The sequence below is a fragment of the Stegostoma tigrinum genome, chromosome 35, assembly GCF_030684315.1.
Source record: "Stegostoma tigrinum isolate sSteTig4 chromosome 35, sSteTig4.hap1, whole genome shotgun sequence".
In the NCBI taxonomy this organism is placed as follows: domain Eukaryota; kingdom Metazoa; phylum Chordata; class Chondrichthyes; order Orectolobiformes; family Stegostomatidae; genus Stegostoma; species Stegostoma tigrinum.
In genome coordinates, this window is record NC_081388.1 from 16,175,127 (window position 1) to 16,195,687 (window position 20,561).

At 41.5% G+C, this 20,561-nt stretch overlaps 1 protein-coding gene across 7 annotated transcripts in view; it reads right to left on the bottom strand.

Annotated features, from left to right (window-relative positions):
* nfixb (nuclear factor I/Xb) overlaps window positions 1-20,561 on the bottom strand; it is a 641,619-nt gene that overhangs the window by 596,326 nt on the left and 24,732 nt on the right. For 2 of the 7 annotated variants that reach the window (XM_048522062.2, XM_048522061.2), the window contains exons 1-2: window positions 17,446-17,582; window positions 17,100-17,196 (exon numbers count right to left, since the gene is read on the bottom strand). In XM_048522062.2, the coding sequence (XP_048378019.1) occupies window positions 17,100-17,196; window positions 17,446-17,456 (108 nt within the window). In that variant the 5' untranslated portion in view covers window positions 17,457-17,582. Of the gene's footprint in view, window positions 1-17,099; window positions 17,197-17,445; window positions 17,583-20,561 lie in introns of those variants that run through there. The other 5 variants (XM_048522060.2, XM_048522059.2, XM_048522054.2 and 2 more) reach the window with 4 other exon arrangements.

The following is a 20,561-nucleotide window of genomic DNA, read 5'->3' on the forward strand; positions in this document are numbered from 1 at the left end:
GGATTCCTTTTTACAAGTCACCATTGCATCCACTTCCACCATTCTTTTCTGGCAGTGCATTCCAGAACGCAACAATTGGTTGTAATTGATTTTTTTTCCGTCAGTATTCATTCTCAGATTGCCTAGTGAGACTGATGTCCAATTGCCCCTGGAAAGGTGGTGGTGAATCAATTTCTTGAATCTGTGCAGTCCATATGGTGCATTCTCCTGCATCAGGTTGACTGGCTTTTGAGGCCAATTTGAAGGGCACTAAAGAGTTAACTACTTTGGCTTGGGTCTAGAATCACACAGAGGTTAAGCCAAAGAAAGATGTTAGACTTCCTTTCCTTAATGACATTGTAAACCATAGGATTTATCAATTCCAAACCAATAGCTTCATGATCATAAGACGATAAGATATAGGAGCAGAATTAGGGCATTCAGCCCCTCTTGTCTGATCTACCGTTCGATCTTGGCTAATACGTTTCTCAACCCCATTTTCTTGCCTTCTCCATGTAACCTTTGATCCCCTTACCAATCGAGAATCTATCTGTCTCTGTCATAAATACACTCAATGACATGGCCTCAACAACCTTCTGCTGCAATGATTCCATAGATTCACCACTCTCTGGCTGAAGAAATTTCTCCTCATCTTAGTTCTAAAGGGTTGTCCCTTCACTCTGAGGCTAAAGCTTCCATTTTACTCCATGAATTGAATTCCCTAAGCTACTGTGGGGAATTTGAATTCTGCAAAACATTCCACATGGCTGTTAGAATTGACTACTCTTGAACGATTATCACAATGCTACCAGATCTACTTTTTCCCCAGTTGCCTCAAATATACACTTGCTGGTTACTGACTGACTCACCAATGAAAACAATTGCTCTTTAATCATGCTTTACAAAGCTACTTCAAATATTGACCAGTTCTATTAAATTTCCCATTTACCTTTCTGCACTACAGCAATTAATTCCATTTTTTCTTATCTCTCCATAAGAGTGATGCCCCCCTCCCACAACCATGCCGTGCAGTGGACCTTGTCTACATTGTGACCAAGGCTTTAGCATCATTCTTGAAGAGTAGCACCCAAAATTGGACACAGTACCCCAGTTGAGGCCTAACTAGGGATTTATAAAGTTTTAGTGAAAGTTTCTGCCTTGAACCACTGATTCCTGACAGTTTGAGTCTCTGATGTTGATTCATTGCAGTCAATGGCTGTTAAACTGTTGTGTTGTTCATAAGGAGCAAGGAACTAATTGTTCTGACAATTTGCATTCGGAGGCCACAGCTATTGCTGCACCACACGTGCCAAGTGACATTGTGTCAGTCCATGTGAGGAACCGAAAGAAAAATATTCACTGAAACTGCAGCATTTTGTGCTCACTTCAAAACTATGGGAACCAGATGACCAGATGCTGTGGATTTTCTATTAGAATGAACCCAAACATTTTGAACAAAATTAATGATCAATTCAAATGCATATAGTTCTGGTTGCTCTGTTTAGGAAGAATGTTTATAAACTGGAAAGGTGCAGTAAAGATTTACAAGGGTGTTACTGAGGCTGGAGGATTTGACTTATAAGGAGAGGCTGGATAGGCGGCTTGAGAAGTGACTTTATAGGAGGAGGTTGAGAAGCGATTTTATAGGGGTTTATAAAATCATGAGAGGCCTAGATAAGGTAAATAGCTAAGGTCTTTTTCCTAGGATAGGGGTATTCAAAAACTAGAGGGCATAGGTTTAAGGTGAGAAGGGAAAGACTTAAGAGGGACTTAAGGAGCAAACTTTTTACACAGAGAGTGGTGTGCGTGTGAAATGAACTGCCGGGGAAGTGGTAGAGGTGGGTACCATTAAATTATTTAAAAGACATTTGGACAGGTACATAAATAGCAAACGTTTAGCGGGGTATGGGGCCAAATGCAGGCAAATGGGACTAGTTTAATTTGGGAAACCTCGTCGGCATGGGCAAGTAGGATCGAAGGGTTTGTTTCTGTGCTGTATGCCTCTGATTCTATGACTCAATCAAACCCAATTAGTGCCAGAAAGGGCAAGATAAATGGAACAAATTGTTCATTAACACAATGACTGTGGCAGCAGCAATGAACGCACAACTCCAACCTATGGTGGATTGGGAGGCTGAAGATAATGTAGATGTAACTGTGAAATTTAAACAAAAGTGCAGATTGACATTCAGTAGCCTTTAAAAAGGCTCGAGTGAAGAGAAAATGCTCAACCACTTCATTTTGCAGGCACAGAAGAGAGGGTTAAATTTGTTTAATAGACAGAAGTTAAGTGAAGGCAATTGCAAAACTCCAGACAAAATGTTTGAAACATTCAGCATCTATCTCCAGCCAAAATTAAATCCTTGATCTGAATTTCAGGACCTGAGGCAAAGTTATCAACTTAATCACTTGAAAAGGGCTTGCATTTCATAGCAAGATTGAAAAATGCAGATTGAGAAATGCAAACTTCAGAACACAGATCAACATCTGCCAAATCACCTTATTTGGGGTTCTGTACAACTGAATAACGAAATGGGTTAACTGAGAAAGACAAGCTCACAATATTGCAGGCCACAGGCACTGCCAGAGCAAATCAATATCCCAAGAACGAGTGAGAAAAAACCCACCCACCTGTGAAAATGTCAGAGGCCAGGCAAAAAGTGGTACCAGTGATGCCCTTCTTAAAGGTTCTCTTGAAAGTTGTCTTGAGGAACAAAGAGGTTGTTTTCCCAAGGAATACCAACAAGAGGTCATCCTGACAGATGGAGACAGCCAGGACAGAGGTTTTAGATCAGCAGCCACGGATATCTCCAAGAGAACCTGGCTGCTTTGCTGCAGGAAGATGAATGATCTGTTGTGCTCTTCAAAGGTATGTACCACTGTCTACTGAAAGGCTCATGCTTCCATGAATGTGAGTTGGCATTGTAATGTTGTCACTACAGACGACAGTCACATAGGGGGTTGGCTGCCAGACACCTGCATCAGAGGCGATAGGGTTAGGGTTAGGCCTGAAGACCTCTGGGTTCAGGTCCTGTCTACTCCAGAGGTGTGTCATAGCAAAACTGTACATGACTTAGACTTCTCATGAGCTGGTTGACACAGTCAGTCTTCATGGTTGTACAAAGTGCTGCTTTCTTCACGAAGAAATCCAGTTACTGAAGGAGTGCGTACTTCTGGGAGGGAGAAGCCTACTCTGCTAGGTACATATAACTTGTACATAGTCAGGTTTACAAACTTAAATATGATTCTGGCAGGAATTAATGAGTATTCAGGGCATGTTAATCATACAATTGTTATGATATGCCAAATGACCTCCTTCTACAACTGTAACAAATCTGTGAATGCAACAGTGTTTGTGAAGGTTAAGAAAACTAACCAATCTGTAAGATTCTGAGCATAAAATTGCAAGACTAACCCATCATTACAAAATTGAATTTTTTGCCTCCCACCCCCTTAGGTTTCTTCACCCGCCCTTCTAAAAGCTCTGGGCAAGCCCCAGATGATTCCTCCCATGATGTCTACTTGTAATGTTTGCCAGAAGTACATCAAAGTCTGAAGTCACACAACACCAGGTTACAGGTCCAACAGGCTGATTTGAAATCACGAGCTTTCAGAGCATAGCCCCTTTCAAATAAACCTGTTGCACTATAACCTGGAGTCATGTGACTTCTGACTTTGTCCATCCCAGTCCATCACCAGCACCTGCATCTCCGCATCAGGAGTACAACAAAACAGTGCAGATAGAGGAGATATTAGCTTCTGCATTATTACCCAACCAAGGCATCCTTTAGAAGCTGATTCATTCAAAGACAGTCAAGATTGGTATCTCACAGTTCCTTTGCAGAGAAATTCTAGAAAGAGATGCAGTGGTTTTCGTCAAGATTCATCCCGAACAGCTTTATGATGCAATACTCCGTGCTTTTCAGACTGGTCCCTGGCTGCACCTCGAAGACCATCAACTCAATGAAAACCAATCTTCGGTCTACCCAAATTTGTTGGTCTTCCAATGCAAGGAACTCACCTTGACTGAGTTGTGCAGACTGGCACTTGCCAAGATCTAGGACTACATGCTCAGGAATGCACTAAAGCTTGGGCAGCTGCTACCAGGGCCCAATGGGAAAAGGCCACTGTTTAAGGTCTTTCTGCTAAAGCACAAATGGGGCTTCACCAATTATCAGGCCCTCTGGGTGTCTCAAATGTACGTAACTATTGTTCAGTACAAGTAAGAAATCCTTTGGGTTTTTGAAACTGCACGGAATGCCAAATACCAACGTTTGTTTGTTCTTCATGTGCAAAGACTGTACAGAACTGCTATAATAACTGTACATAAGTTTTTTTATGAATAAAGTACATTTTTAAGGTTTTTGTAAAGATTTGTAGCTTGGGTTGTGGCTGAGGTTGTTGACTTGCTCGCCGGACTGGCTTGTTTTTGTTCAAATGTTTCATCACCATGCTAGGTAACATCATCTGTGAGGCCTCCGATGAAGCTTTCTACTCTGCTTGGAATTTATACTATCCGGCCTGTTACAGTGAGTTGTGTCATTTCCCGTTCTGTTCTCTATGGGTTTGTATATGGGGTCCAATTCTATATGTTTGTTGATTGCATTATGGGTTAAAAACCATGAGAAAAAGTAATATCAGTACACTTGAACCAAGAAAGCCATCAGTAACCACAGTAGCCCAAGCCAAACATAGACATGCATGGGAGTTCCTAGAGACATGGTTCTCAACCCAAAATGCAAACAACAAACATGTAGCCAAGAGGCAAAAGAAGACTCAAACCTTAACTTACTATCACTCCATTCGAATTCTGTTAATTCTTGCAATGGTGCCTGAAGATTGGACAATTGTAAATGTAACCCCATGAATACGACAGGAGGGACAGAGAAAATGGGGGATAACTTACCTTGTTACCTTGATGTGCAACACAGGGAAAATGCCAGAATCTATTATAAAGGTCGTGATTGCTAAATTTTTAGAAAATAATTCCTGGGTGGATAGTGTCAACATGGATTTACAAAGGGATAATCACATTTGGTCAACTTAATGGAGTTTTTTGAAGATGTAATTGGCAGAGTTGTTAAGGGAGGACCAGTGGGTGCAGTGTATTTCAATTTCCAGAAAGTTTTTGATAAAGCTCCACTCAGGAGTTAGTAAAAGAAATTAAAATTCATGGAGGTAATATACTAGCAATGGGTTGATAATTGATTAATAAGCAATAAAGTTGGAACAAATGGGTAATTCTTAGGTTGGCGCGTTGTAACCAGTGGGGTATAAATTATTTAATCAACTTGCTCAGATGGGTAATGACACATTTCTGGAACACAGTGGAACTTGAACCCTACCCTTTATAATCTAGAAGTAGGGGAACTACCATGGTGCCACAAAAACACTAACCCATGGGATACCATCAGGGTCATTAACTGGGCACAATCTATATCAGTGAGTGGATGCAGTGACCAGGGGACTCTAGTGGCACAGTCCTACGTCTGAATCAGGAGGTCTGGCTTCAAGTCCCACTTAGTCCAGAGGAGTGTTAAAACACCTCTGAACAGGTTGATTTGGGTATATCTGGGTGTAGTGACTGATTTTAGCATATCCAAGCTTACAAGTTAGATGGAGCTTGTCAGAAGTAGGGCAAAGAGGTTTCAGGGTATCTAGACAGGCTAAGTGATTGGGCAAGAAATGATAGATGGAATATTTTGAAGATAAGTGTGAGGTTATCCATTTTGATGGGGGAAGAGAAGTGCAGCGTATTTCTTTGAAAAATGGAGATAGGAAAGTAATGAAACTCAAAGAATTCTGGGTATCTTTGCTGATAAATCACCAAAAGCTAACAAGCAATTCAAAAGGCAAATGGTATGTTACATTTATTGGAATGCAATTTGAGTAGAGAGCAAAGAAGCCCTGGTTCAGTAGTACTAAGCATAGATTATTCTTGCAGTGTTGTTGCAATTCCAGTCCTCTTGCTAAGGATAAAGCAGAGGTGCCACACAGGGAATGGAGTGGAGATTCACCAAACTGATACATGGGGTGGTGGAAACATTAGACAAGGAGAGATTAAGAAGGCTGGGCTTACATTCTCTGGAGTTTAGAAGACGAAGAGGTGATCTCTTGGAAATTTACCAAATTCTTAAAGGGATATACAGGATAGATGCAGAAAGGACATTTTGCCAAGCTATGTGGTTTAGAACCAGAGGACACAGTCTTGGAGAATCAGTTAAGACTGAGATGGAGAGGAACTTCTTCACTCAGACGGTAGGGAATTTTTGGAATTCTCTACCCCTGAGGGCTGCAGAGGCTCAGTCATTGAGCAAGTTCAAGAAGAAATTTATAGAATTCCAGTTATAAATGATGTCAAGGAATACAGGAGTAGCTCAGGGATATGGTGTTGAAAGAGATGATCACCTTAATCTAGAATGGTGGAACAGGCTGAAGGGATTGAATAGCCTATTCCTGCTCCTCTATTTAAAGCTGTTCTCAAAGCTGGCATGAAATGATCTTAAGAGCTATATATGAGGAAGTATAAGACAATTCTGTCAAACAAAATGGACCTTCCAAGTGACAAGGAATAATAGAAGAAGGTCAACATGAGAGACCTGTGAAATTCCTGAGTGAGCTGCTGATAAGACAAAATGCAAACATCCAGGATCCAATCATGAAGGCCCTGTGAGCTTGTAAATGTTAAAGGTAAAACGGTGACTTTAAAGGCATACACAAAGCCCAAAACCAGTGGACAAATGAGAAGAAATTGAATCCATGTTCAACCTATAGATGAGCTGGGTAAAAGAAAAAATCAACACCAACATTGCTAACCAGCAACATCACTAGCCAGCAACATCACTAGCCAACAATGTCACTAACAGCAAAATTGCTGACCAATAATGTCACTGGCAGGCAACATCATTACTTAACCATGAAACAACAGTCCCACTAACCAGAAACAGCGTTAATTCATAATGTCACGAACCAGCAAAGTTACTAATCAGCAAAGTTACTAACCAGCAACATCTCAAATTAACAATGTCACTAACCAATGACATCACTAACCAGCAATGTCACTAAGTAGCCAGATACCGCTAACAGATTCACCAAAAAGTGGTGCAACATTAAAAATACCACCAGGGAGTGTCACAGTATTAGTGATATCAAGCACATTGCTTACAAACCAGGAGCAACACTTGTTTACCGCTGAGAGCATCAATGTAAAATCTATAAGGAGGAGTCACAACATTCTACCACCTAAACAGCGCCATGAATAATATTTTGGGAATAGAAAAGCTGAAACAGATTCTTGCAGTCTTCAGGTTACTTATAAAAATCAGTTCTCTTTGTTTTAGAAAGAGGGAGCTGATGATTGGAACAGATATATTGATATAAAGGTACGCTATCTATTTTGAAGAAAGACAGATGTTATATTGTGATTTTATTGTAAAGAGCAAGGCGCTAGTTGTCATGAGAATTTACATCCACAGTGCCACAGCTACTGCTACACTGTGTTCATGCATTGAGTAACATCTCAGTCCTCCAGCCAAATGCATAGCTGAAAGCAACATAAAAACTCAATGAAGGTCTGGCATTTTCAGTTTAACTATGTCTATTTCATATTTGTGAGAAAGGGTATAAAAATGATGAAATGAGTGATAGTTTGGAGAACAAGAAGTTTAATTTTAGGGTGGCTAATGTGGAAATTTAGAGGAACACTTCTATTACATTCCCAAAAACGACTGTGCTGTCCATCCTCGCCTTTGGATTCGGCATGTCCCCATCTCATCCATCAGACCAGGTGTTAATTCCATGTTTGTGCAGTTGCCCCCCTCTCCGGCCAAGTCAGATAAAACTCAAACCCAGAATTTTTGAAGGGCCATGTTCCATGATGTAAGCTACACATCTACAGAAAGGAAGGTGAGTGAGGTGTAAACGGCCAGCAGGCCAATTCGAACACACCTTGTCCAGTCAACAGTACAATTCCCATCTTATTTGTGTATCCTGTGTTTGTGTTGCTTTCTGGGTGAAACAAAACACTTCTGTAACCAGTTCAGGAGAAAGCTGGAAGACACCTCAAAGTCAGACATACAAGATCCTCAGCCAACCTCAGTAATTTGTTGTGAATTTGTCCTTGCCTAGCATTCTGATTGCTTCCCCTCTTAAAATATCATGCTATTTGTGCATTTGTAATGAATGATTCATTAACTCCTCAACTCTTTTCCTTCATCCAGCACTTTGTACACAGACTCCTGCTTAATGCAAATAAAACTGGAATTTTCTAATTCCGTGTTTCCATATTTAATGACATCTGCCATGCACGGTCCTTTTCATTGAACTAATCTAAATTTCCCTGCGATGTGTTGATATCACATCACTAACCATGAAGGTTACATCTCCATCCAACTACACCCACCCCAAAACAGCAACCTTCCCAATCATATCTTATAGTAATTGGTAATTCCAATGAAACTCCCTAAGATTTGCTCAAAATCATTTTGAGATACCTAGTACAGGATTCACGTAAATTAGAGAGAAAAAAGAGACAGAGAAACAAGCATAGATGAAGTCTTAGTAAACAATATCACAGCATTCCTACTGCACTACAGTGTCAGTCTAAGTGATGTGCTCAAAGCCTGGAGCTTGACTTGAATCAGAAGCTTGTGAGAGAAAAACTGTGAGAGAAGAGTGCTACAATCGATTTAAAGCTGGTATATTGTTTTCCTACTGGTCAAGATTGGTACTGCCCAAAAGGTCTAATGATTAGTCCTTTGAAAAAAATTAAGGAAGAATAGATGACCAAAACAGAAGCTTGGCAAGTTGTGGAGCAGAATGACTGAGAGATGCTTTTGATTTCAAAAAACTGAGAATTCTTAGGGACATAGAAAATAAGAGCAGGAGTAGACCATTTAGCTCACCAAATCTGCTTTGTTGTTCCATATCATCATGGCTAATTCTCTAACTGAATACCATACTCCTGCTCTCTCCTTATACTCCTTGATGCTTTTAGTATCCATAAGTCTATTAATTTCTTTCTTTAGCGTGAAAGGCCTCCACACTCTTCTGCAGTGGACAATTCGAAAGATTCACAGAAAGGAAGACTTAAAAGGGAATATTTGTATCTCTGTAGCAACTTGCATGACCTCAAGACATAGCAGAGAACTTTGCATTCATTTAAAGTACTTCTGAAGTGCTGTCACTGTTGTAATGGGAAAAGCAAAGCAGCCAATTTCTGTTCAGAAGCCTGCTATATGATAATGGCCAGATATCTTTTTGTAGCACAATTGATTCAGTGATATGGGTGACATGGTGGCACAGTTGTTAGCAATGCTACCTCACAGCAATAGGAGTCAGGGCTCAATTCCAGCCTTGGGTGACTCCCTGTGTGCAGTTTGCATGTTCTCCCCACGTCTGTACAGACTTCCACGGGGTGCTCCAGTTTCCACCACATTGCAAAGATGTGCAAGTTATGTGGAATGGTCATGCTAAAATTATATGTAGTGTCCAGGTTAGTGGATTAGCCATGGAAAATTTGGGTCTGTGTGGGATGCTCTCCAGAGAGTCAGTGCAGAATCAGTGGGCAAAATGACCTCAGTCTGCTCTGTAGAGATTCAATAAATATTGTCAAGGACACCAGAAAGAATTCTTCCCAATTCAATTCTTCTTCAAAACTGAGGCCTTGGGATCTTTGACATCAAATCTGAGACTGTCACTGGGGACCTGGTTTATATACTGCTTCACCTGAAAGACAGCACTTCAGACAGTGTAGCATTCTTTCCATACTGTACTGGCAGTGCCAGCCTAGGCTGCTGTGCTCAAATCTCTTCATGGCACTTGAAGCTGCAACTTTCTGGTGCAGAGACAAGTTGCTCACTAATCTAGAGTTGATGCAAAGGGGAAGAAGATCCAATGAGAAATAAGAGTGTATTTGGAGCTTCAAATAAAGGGGTAGGGGAGATGAAAGTTGCAATGAACAAAGGCAATGGTTGTACCTGGAAAAGGATCGAAAAGAGATAGAGCAAGACAGAGTGACAGCAAGACAGGTTAGAACGTAAATAATTTATTCGTCTACCTGATTTGTATTTTTTTCTCATGATTTTTAAAAACATATTCACTCATGGGATGTGGGATCACTGGGTGGGCAAGTAGTTTTTGCCGATCTCTGGCTGCCCTCAAGAAGTGGGTGTTGAGCTGCATTATTGAGCCACTGCAATGTTCAAGGTGTAGGTACAATCACAGGGAGGGACTGCCAAGATCTTGGCCCAATTACAATGAAGAAACAGCAATATATTTCTAACTCAGAGTGGTGCATGGCTTGGAGTGGAATTTACAGGATGGGTGTTACCATGTATGGGCCTTGTTCCTCTGGGCTGTAAAAGTGATGGTCTTGGAGAAGCATGTATCTTCTCCTAATAACCATTCAGTCATGCCTCACTTACATAAACAAACCCAGAATTCGAGTCATCTAAGGAACTCAGAGTTACATATAGCTGCATCTCACTGATCAAAAGGCACAATTCCCCTGTTGTGCCCCTTCTCCTCCCAACCCCCAAGCTCTGAGAATTGTTTCAAAGAGGCATCTTGTCTGAAGCCAAGACAGCGCTAAATTGCTGAATAGATGTAACACTCCGGAACAGCCAACACTGCAGAAAAAAGGTTTCTCCTCCATCCACTCCTGCATTGGGAACTGTCTCTTTCCTTTTTCAGTATTCTGTCTTAACCTTGATTAGAATATATTAGGACATATCTGCAGTGTGGTTTGCATCTTTGTTTTTCAATCAAAAACACTGCTCTAGCTATAGGCTTCGTGCAAGTCATAGAGGATCCTGTTTCTCTACATGTTTTCACTGCCAGTCTCCTAAAGGTTCGCAAAAACAACGCTTTGCCATTTCTAATCAGAGTGTATGAGATTACCTCATTGCATCCATTTGCCCATGTGTCAGGCTGATTTTGTTAATATACAAAATTTACTATTTAAATTATTGCCTCTGCATCCACTGGGATGCTCGAGAGCAGCTGCCTCAGATCAGGTGGTTTCATATTAGGGAATCTATCTGCTACTGTGCAGTCCTGGGTAATGGCAGCTTGACAGTGTTTCTGGCTGCTCACAAGGTTTTGTTTGCCCAGTAAACACCCATTTCCCCTACTTCCTCCCAACCCATCCTCCCAGTTCAACCACTCACTCATCCCCACACTCCAAAACTTTCCAAAGCTCCAAACACCACTACCCTAACCCCCACTCCCACCTGCTTGCAAAGATAAAAAAGGAATGCCGCAATAGTCACAAATCCTGAAAGGTCCATGTTACAGACTGGTAAGGTAGCAAAAGGAAAGAGAGAATGAGGTGACTTTTCACAATGCTTTGTTGACTCACTCACAAGAACTGGGGCAAAGGGACTGCTAGCACAAGTATGCTTCACTATTCATGCCGAAGAGCTATTATTTTGTGTTAGGAAGCCCCTTGTAATGGAGACTCTTTGCGAGAGAGAGAGAGAGAGAAAGTGTGTGTGTGTCTCTTTATGTATGTGGCTTTGCAGCTCTGCTGCAGTTAGCATGATAACATCTAAACAGATGGTCATAATGACTCCACATTCTGTACCGCAGTATGTATTGGAGTGGAGATGATCTGTTTAGATTCTATCGCATTTGCATTGCAATCTTCCTTGTGAATATTTTTTCCTCATTCCTTTTCCTTTTAAAAAATACTTTTATGTCAACCCCATCCTTTATTTTGGGCTGATAGATAACACAGCAGATGGCAGTGGAGGGTCACTGTGATGAGCAGAAGTCGGGGGGGGGGGCGCATTATTGGGAGGGAGAGGAAGAGAAGGAGAGAAATTGGCAGGACTGCTTCTGTCCTTACAGATGCACTCCTCCTGCCAGTTCATTGTGAGCAGCCTAGTGCAATGGGAGACATCTAAAGCCCCAGAAGGCAGCCCTCACCCCAGTTCTGAGGAAAATGGCAGCCAGAGACAGCTACAGAGAAAAGCACTGCAGGGGGTTGGGGAAAGGAGGCCAGGCACCTAAGGCTGGCAAGACTAAGGTACTCCGCCTGCCACTGTCTGTGACCCCAAACAACCATTCCTGAATGCAACATACCCATCTAGAAATGTGCTGCATGGTGTTGAGGGATGTATCCCAGTGGGCATCACAGATCGGACATCCAGACCTATGGTTCATTAACCCCAGACCCCACCTTCTCAGGGGTAACTCAGAAATCACACTAGCAAAGATTTCTCTCGACTGCTCAGGCCTTACATTGGGAAGGAAGCAATCATCAGAAACTAGAGAATATAACAAAAATAATCAGCAGGTCTAGCAGCATCTGTGAAGGTAAAAACAGAGTTAACGTTTCAGGTCCGGTGATCCTTCCTCAGTTCTGAGGAAGGGTTACTGGACCAGAAAAGTTAACTCTGTCTTTTCCTTCACAGATGCTGCCAGACCTGCTAAGCTTTTCGAGCAACTTTGTTTTTGTTCTTGGTTTACAGCATTCGCAGTTCTTTCAGTTTTTATAACAAAAGTAATCCTCAATACACAGGTCTAGTAATATTCCCCTTCAAATATACCTTCAAATTGTTAATACTTTCAGACCAAATAATATGCAACTGGACTTGCAAACATTTCCAAGCTGTAACCAAATTGCTTCGAATATACTTTTGAAAATAAACCTTCAAAAACTTTTTTGGCATTATTTTCAGTCACAATTTTTAGCAGTCAAATCAAAAAAATGTTTTGTGAAAATGCAATACATTTTCTTGTTCTGCTACTCCTCACAATCTCAATACTTTCCTGTACTAAAGGTGACATACCATAACCCTATTTTTATTAGTACAGTTCTTCACATAGCACTAAAGTTTCAATCAGCATCACCTTGACCTCAATTGATATTTATGCCACAATTTCCCTTCTCTCTCCCACCCACTCTGAAGATCAGCAAGTGCCAGTAGTAGCTATCTGGGGCAGGATGGTTTGATGAGTGCAGACGAGGTGATATCAAGGGGGCATTTGACAATATATGGCATCTAGGAACCCCAATAAAACTGATGCAATGGGTATAAGGAGGCAGATTGCTCTAGCTATGACTCCATGCCTATCACAAATAAAGATGATAGTGGCTGTTGGAAGTCAATGATCTCAGCTCCAGGTCAGCTCTGCAGGATTTCTTCAGGGTACAGTCTAAGGCCCAACCACCTTCAATTACTTCATCAATGACCTTCCTTCCATCATAAGTTCAGAAGTGGGCAACATCCACTGATGAGTGCACAACGTTCAGCACTATTCCTGACTCCTCATATACTAAAGCGCTCCAAGTCCGAATGCAGCAAAATTTGGATAATATCCAGGCTTGGGCTGACAAGTGGCAAGTAACATTAAGCCACACAAATACCAGACAATGACTATCTAAAACAAGCGAGATTGTAATCACCTCCCTTTGACATTCAGTGGCATTAACTTTATTGATCCCTCAATTTCAACATCCTGGAGGTTACAGTTGATCAGAAACTAAAGTGGACTAGCTGTACAAAAACTTTGACTGTTAGAGTAAGTCAAATACTGGGAATTCTGTACAGGATGATTCACTGAAGTCTGTCTATCATCTACAAAACACAAATCAGCAGTATGATGGAATACTTCCCTGGATTGGTGCATCTCTAATAATACATAAGTTTGGCACCATCCAAGACAAACTAGCCCACTTGATTAGCACCACATCCACCACCTTCAATATTCAATCCTTGACCAACAAGATTCAGTAGCAGCGTGGTTCCATCTACAAGATGAGCTGCAGGATTTCAGTAAGGCTCCTTCCCAAGCACCTTCCAAACCTACCATCATCTAAATGGAGGAGGTCAGCAGATACATGGCACACCACTACTTGCAAGTTCTCCTTCAAGCCACTCACCATCCTGATTTGAAAATACATCACCATTCCCTCAGTGTCACTGGGTCAAAATCCTGGAATTCATTTCCTGACAGCATAGCATTTGTGTCTAAAAACATTCCCCCAGGACTGCAATGATTTAAGAAGGTAGCTCAGCATTACCTTCTCCAGGGGCAATAAGGGGTCAGTTATAACTGTTGGCCTAGTCAAAGATACCAATATCATCTGAACAAAGAAGAAAAAGATGCTGGCAAAGGACCTGGATAAGTGAAGAGATAATCTCAGCAGTGTCTGAATAATAATCACTAAACGTGGGACCAGTGGGCCAGGATAATGATGGAGGAGCAAAGGCGCTATGAACGGAGAATCATGGAATGGTTACAGCACGGAAGGAGGCTATTCATCCCAACAGGTCCATGCTGTTTCTCTATTCAAGCCATCCAGCCAGTTCCACTCCCTAACTTTTTCCCTGTTATCCACACAAATGCTTATTCTTCAAGTGTTTGCCTCATTCCCTTTTGAAATCCACAGCTGAATCTACCACAGTCTCAGGCAGTTCCTTCCAGACCTGGAACTCTGGTTGAATGCAAATGTGTTTCCTCAAGTTGCCATTGCTTCTCTCACCCTTAAACTGGTGTCCTCTGATCCTGACCTTCCCCAATTGAAACAGTTATTCTTTTTGCACTCTATCTAGACCATTCACGATTTTGAACACCTTATCAAATCTCTTCATCAACACCATCTTCTCAAATGTAGGAACAAAAAATGAAAAAAATACTATTGCCACAGAACTCCAACTAAAATTCTCCATACCAGTCAGCTCTTGCTGCAAAAAATCCAAAATTGGAATATCAATTTCTTTCAATTTAATTTTAAACTGCTCTGTCCAGTAATTCAACACTGAAATAAATGAGCCAGTGATATTGCTGTTGTGGTATGAAATCTATGACAGCAACGGAATTAGTCAGTTAACAATGAGCCATATCTGTCATCTGTAATGCACCACGCTGTGTATGAGTTTCAGCAAGTATGCACGATTCAAATCTACCTCCCACGTATTAAAACTGCAGAAATAAATCAATTTTCACCAAGTTAATCAGTGGGGATATTTAAACAATCTCTTCCCTCCATCACAACCCCAACCCTCCCTTTTTGACTTACAAGTTATCTGTAAATTCATTAAATAGAATTAAATAATTTCCTTCTGCAAAATGACCCAACTGTTCCTGCTCCCTTGGTTTTACTAAGCACTCGGTACAATATAAACTTCTGTAATACTGGAATTGTACGCTGCACAACATGTTCTTTCGTCGTCCTGCCCTTTCCCCTGCGAACAGGAGAGGCTGGGATGGGGTCAACCACCTTCTACAGGTTAACCCGGCCTCCGTTTTTTGTGAATTCTTCCCCAAAACAGTTACACTAGAGCGCTTGCGTCTGAATTGCAGCCCTTCAGTTCGACTGGTGGGTTAGAAGGAGAAGCGGCTCATTCCAGGCAGCTGATTTACAAATAGAAACAACTATTTAACGTCGGCGAAACTTCAATTATTCGCGGCGTAAAGCTACAGAAAGCATTCGCACAATGTGCCACCTCGCCAATCACGCAGCCCTCTCTTTTGATCTGCCAGCCACACTTAAACTGCAGGCCTGCAACTGATTGAAATCTCCATCAGAAAGTGTGCGTTCCTGTTTGGATTACTGAGAGGGCAAAAAAATTAAAAAGCTTTTGTTATATTTCTCCACAGTTCAAAACAATTGACTGTTTACACTAAGAGACAAGTAGGGGTAAAATAAAACGCTAAATTGCCAACGATCGGAATCAGTAAACAAATGTAAAACGAATTAACGGGTAAATTACAGTCTATAAATCACACACACCAGCTACAACCAAGGCAGATCTTTACAAAATGGCTTATCAGGCTACTCTGTGTCAAACTCAGTCACAAAGGCCTGCAAGACTGCCTCAGTTGTATTTTATTTTTGTCCTTCTTTTCCAATTAATGCTGCCGGCATAACAATGCGACCTCGGTGAAATTGCTTCAGGTACTAATCGATTAGGAAACTGATTGTAGAAGTTTCAGGCTAGAATTTTTAATTTGAGTGTTTTACGGCTAGTGGATTATATTTGTTTTTTTTAATATATACCTCCCCTCTCTGACAGAACCACAAACTGTCAAACTTTTCTGGGCAATTTCTACACACCCCAGCCCCACCCCACACCCCGCCCCCCCACCCCCGTGAGAAAACAGTTCTTGCAAAAATACACAGCTGACCAGACTTGCGCACCTTTCCACCTATCGCTAAAAGTCCGGATGCAACAAAGCGAATTACTCTTACCCAGATAGTCACACGGGTCACTCGAAGTGAAATATACAAAAGAAAACGCACCACACAGGCAGGCTGCTAATAAACGAGGCTGCTCTAGTGATTACAGAATATTGTGCACGAGCGACAGGCGCAAAGAAAGGCACACTTTAAAATAGATACGGGACATTACAAAGAAAAATCCGGATAAATTGCTCAAAAATTGCTCATGTCATCTGATTTACTATAGAATGAAACTGACCTAAATTAATCTCACAACAGGAACCCACGGTCTGTTTGTGAAATAGCTCTATATGGTCTGCTGATGGAGATTAAAGGGAGGTTCATTCACATTCTCGGGTTTGGAGAAATAAGGACTGAAGTATTAACACATAGGCCGAATCTTAAGACATTCTCAATCGTTATCAACCCAGAATTTTGCTATTTTCCACAAAAAGGTCAGTTTAAAAGTGATAGGAAGGCGAATTCCTGCAATATTTACACGCCAATATTTGCAAATCACAGGGGAAAAGGTACTCAAAATGCACCTAAAATTGTGGGTCGCGGTTAAGAGAATTAGCCTGGTTCAGAAGAATATGCAGTATTTCACACTATAGCAGATAGAATAAAGGCAGGGGTTTAACAACAAATTAGAAACCCCAGGTCAAAAAAAACACACGCATTCACACGACCATCACCGCCACTTTCTCTTCCTCTTTCACGAGGTTTAAGGAACCAGACAGCGGGAAAAAAATCCTTTCTCAACACCCAAAATTCAAAACCTCGTAAATATAACGCTTGTGCTTGCTTTAAACGTTTCAGATGTTAGCCTGCGTATTGAACTGAGCTTACAATTCCACTTTCTATCGCACTTTTGTTATTCTTTCAAAAAATGTCTGCTCAGAAAGTATTGAAAGAGAGAAAGAGAATTCCCGATTCACACAACACGTACCATTGTGGTGTGGGGAAATTTGCCAGAAATCACTGTATCACTTCCACTGCAAGCCGCAGATCCAGGAAACTCCCTAGTCCGAGAGGCAAGTCCATGTCTAATAAAGTGCGCCGGTCCCAAACCATCGAGTGAGCGATTGAGAAAGAGAAAGAAAGATTATTTCAGTCAAAAGTTGCCTTCGAATAGTCCGACACATAAAGGTTTTCCTTTTCTCTATGCATTTCACTGTATTTTCCTTTCTGTTTAGACTTTACCGGGATCGGTTTTCCCAGGTTAAAGTTATACCTTTTCCTTCGCGGCTTCGGTGAAACTTTATTTTTTTCTTTATAGAAAAAGTTATTCTAACCTCTGCAGCATTGTGATTGCGCGGCCTTCCCGCCTCAGAGAATTGTCAGGAAGAGCAGTCTGAGTGCTGAGAACAGAAATCTCTCCAAATACTGCAGAGGAGAGAGTGAGAGGCTTTTGAGAGAGAGCCGATAAGTCCCACTTCCATCACTAACTAACTAACTAACCGCTCAGATCTCGGAGTTGAGCCGTGATTTGTTTAATAACTTTTTGTATGTGTGTGTGTGTGTGTGTTTTGTTTTGCATCTGGCCTGTAAGCGCTGGGAGAGCAGCTGCTGTGTCTGTGTGTGTCCCTGTGTGTGTGTTTTTGAGCAGAATTACAGAGTGAAGAGCCATGAACTGGGGCTTGTTTTAAAGAGGCATCGGCGCAGAGGGAAAGTTACTGACAATAAGTGCGAGTACATTCAGTCTCATACGATCTCCGAGTAGAACCAGCGACGGGACATCGTGATGACGGGCGGGGGGGGGGGGTGTTAATTTAAACAGGAAAAAAAACTAAAACAGGAGAATTTTCGCAAACAGTGCGTAAAAGTAATTGAAGTGTGTAGATATTTTTAATTTGCAAAAAGCGCCGACACATTTGCTAAATGACGAGCTGTTTCTTTTTCAAGTAGAGGGAGAGAAAACGGTCGGCGCGAAGTGTTGCAGGAGACAATGGAAGGGCAACTTGTTAGCAGCGAACGTTACGGAACAACTTGAGCCTCATAGATACCAGACTATCCAACTCAAATATGTTATTTCCAGCAGTAGGAATCGATTTCCAAAACTTAAAACGTTTCTCTAAAAGTACACCCCCGCCGCTATGACCACCACCCAATTACAAAGTTAGTAGTGTCAGTCCTCTAGAAGGGAGGAGAGGTGTAAATTAGTTCCAATTTTTCCTCGTAGAATGATTGAGTGAAACCAGTTTGTCTACGTGTGTGTGTGCGCGCGCATAAAACCAATAGCGGACTTCAAAATAAATCGATTTAAAGTAAGAGCCCTGAACTTTCCGGGTTGACTTCAGTTTAACACTACAGCCTCAGCAATTGTTGGATATTATGCTTGCAGTTCATCCCAAACCTCCTTCACTACCCTCTCCTGGCTTTCAAAACAAATTGTCGAGTGATGTTTCTGTTGTGGGTAGCATTTGAACTTCCACAAGTAACCTGGAACTTCGAAATGTCTGGCTTTTAACTAATTGCAAATGTTAGAAAAAAAAGAACGCCCCTGCTAAAACAAATCTGTTTTTAGCGCTTGTTAAAACTCAAGAGTTTACTGTTACTGTAAACAGCTGTGTTTTTTTTAGTGATACACATTCGGAATTAGGCTGGCTGCAAATTGTCTCCCAATAGAATTTATTCAAGGAGTATCACCGAAATGGGCCCGGTGCGATTTCTGCAATGGGATTTAATTCCTCAAAGTTGCAGCCTTCCACAACTTCTGTGTCCCGGTGCATTACAATAGGTATCCACTAATTTCTCCTTCAGCCCAACCCGATTGCGTCCAAATATACAGCGAGGTCTGCAGACAGGGCAAATGAGGACTGTGTAGGAAGAGGGAAACTGCAACATCTGGGAATATATCTGACAAGCATGTGTGAAAATGACGATTCTATCGGCGCTGCAGCGTTCCCCGAATACGCCCGAGCGCCGCTGGTACAAAGGCAAATAAATCGGTTCGAAGTAAAAGGGGCGAAGACACAGAAACACCAAGAGTGTTCCATAAATGGGATTCACTGGCCAGTATTTCACCTCAGATAAAACAACAGCAATAACGCAGTCAAATCACATTAGTAATTACGTCCTGCTAATTAATAGAGGTGAAGAAAGAGGCGACTGCCGTTTCTTTCAAGATAAAATAACAACGGCGTTTTAACAGATAAGAAAACATTTTGTTTTTTTTTGAAAAATGAAACGCCCACGAAGAATCACGAGCTGGTATTTTTGCTTTTTTTTTACTACGCGCTGGTAGAAATATTGTCTGAGATCTCTGCACTTTTGGGGTTTACCTCAGGAATCACTGTATTGTCGGTTAGGTTGTATTGGGGGGTAGGTTTTGAAAGCGTGACCATCTCCATATAATTCTCTCGAGTGAAACAGACTACCCCCTACACTCTGCCATCCCCCACCCCCATTCCATGCACCTTAGTGAGAGGGAGAAAGAGAAAAAAAATCTAGTTTTCAAATGGCTTCCCTTATTGACTGAATGTAACTTTTGCCTCGAACTCTCGCTAGGCATTTTTCATAAAGTAGAAGAGAATAAATTCAATTACATTTGATGGGTACCTATATCCTGTAATCACGACAAATTAAAAATCGCAGCAAGGTGTATAAACAGGGAGAGACAAAGTTTTCAGTGAGACTGCAAGACAGAACAGCCGGTGCGATACTGACCCACTGCAAAACGGCTCCTATACAAGGGGAAATTACTACCTTTGACTGAACGAAGTGGAAATTCACGACACTAGATCCCGGATCGATAATTTAAGGAATAACGTGCAGGGGTTGTGATAAGGAGTCAACAGCTTCCGCACAAGTTTCAAACCCTTTAACCCTTTCAGCTCCACACAAGTTTTCAATCGCTGCAGGCAATCAATTGCAGATAAAGAAATGGTCATGGATTCATTTTGTAGACTTCGCAACTGGCTTCCAATCTCGCCATCAAATAATCTTGTGCCGGCGTGGATTTTTATTTAAATTTTTGCTTCAAGTCATATTTTTTCCCCCGAGTTCTGTTTCCTCTGCTTGTAAGGAACTGTCGGAAAGAATCTTTTTGGAAAGCGCCTGGCAGGGTTTTGGGCGAAGGCGTTTGGAGATGGACGGGAAAGTGGTAGTGGTGAAAAAATTGTGGTGAGATGGTGTTGGTGAGAAAGCCAAGATAGACTATCCAAACTTCCATTGTTTCAGTTATGCACGGCGCTCAAAACTGATTTGAGACAATGTTACAAAACGCTCTGGACAGGCTGACATACAGGTACATCTTTCGTTTGGGTGAATGTCCAATTTCGAACTCCGCATCTTTCAATAATAAAACATGTTATAATTGAAACGCTTCCCGAAGTATTTAGTTCAGGTACTTTCACAGCTGATTCTCTCTCTACATCAAATCTACCCAGCTGATAGCTCGTTAAATTGC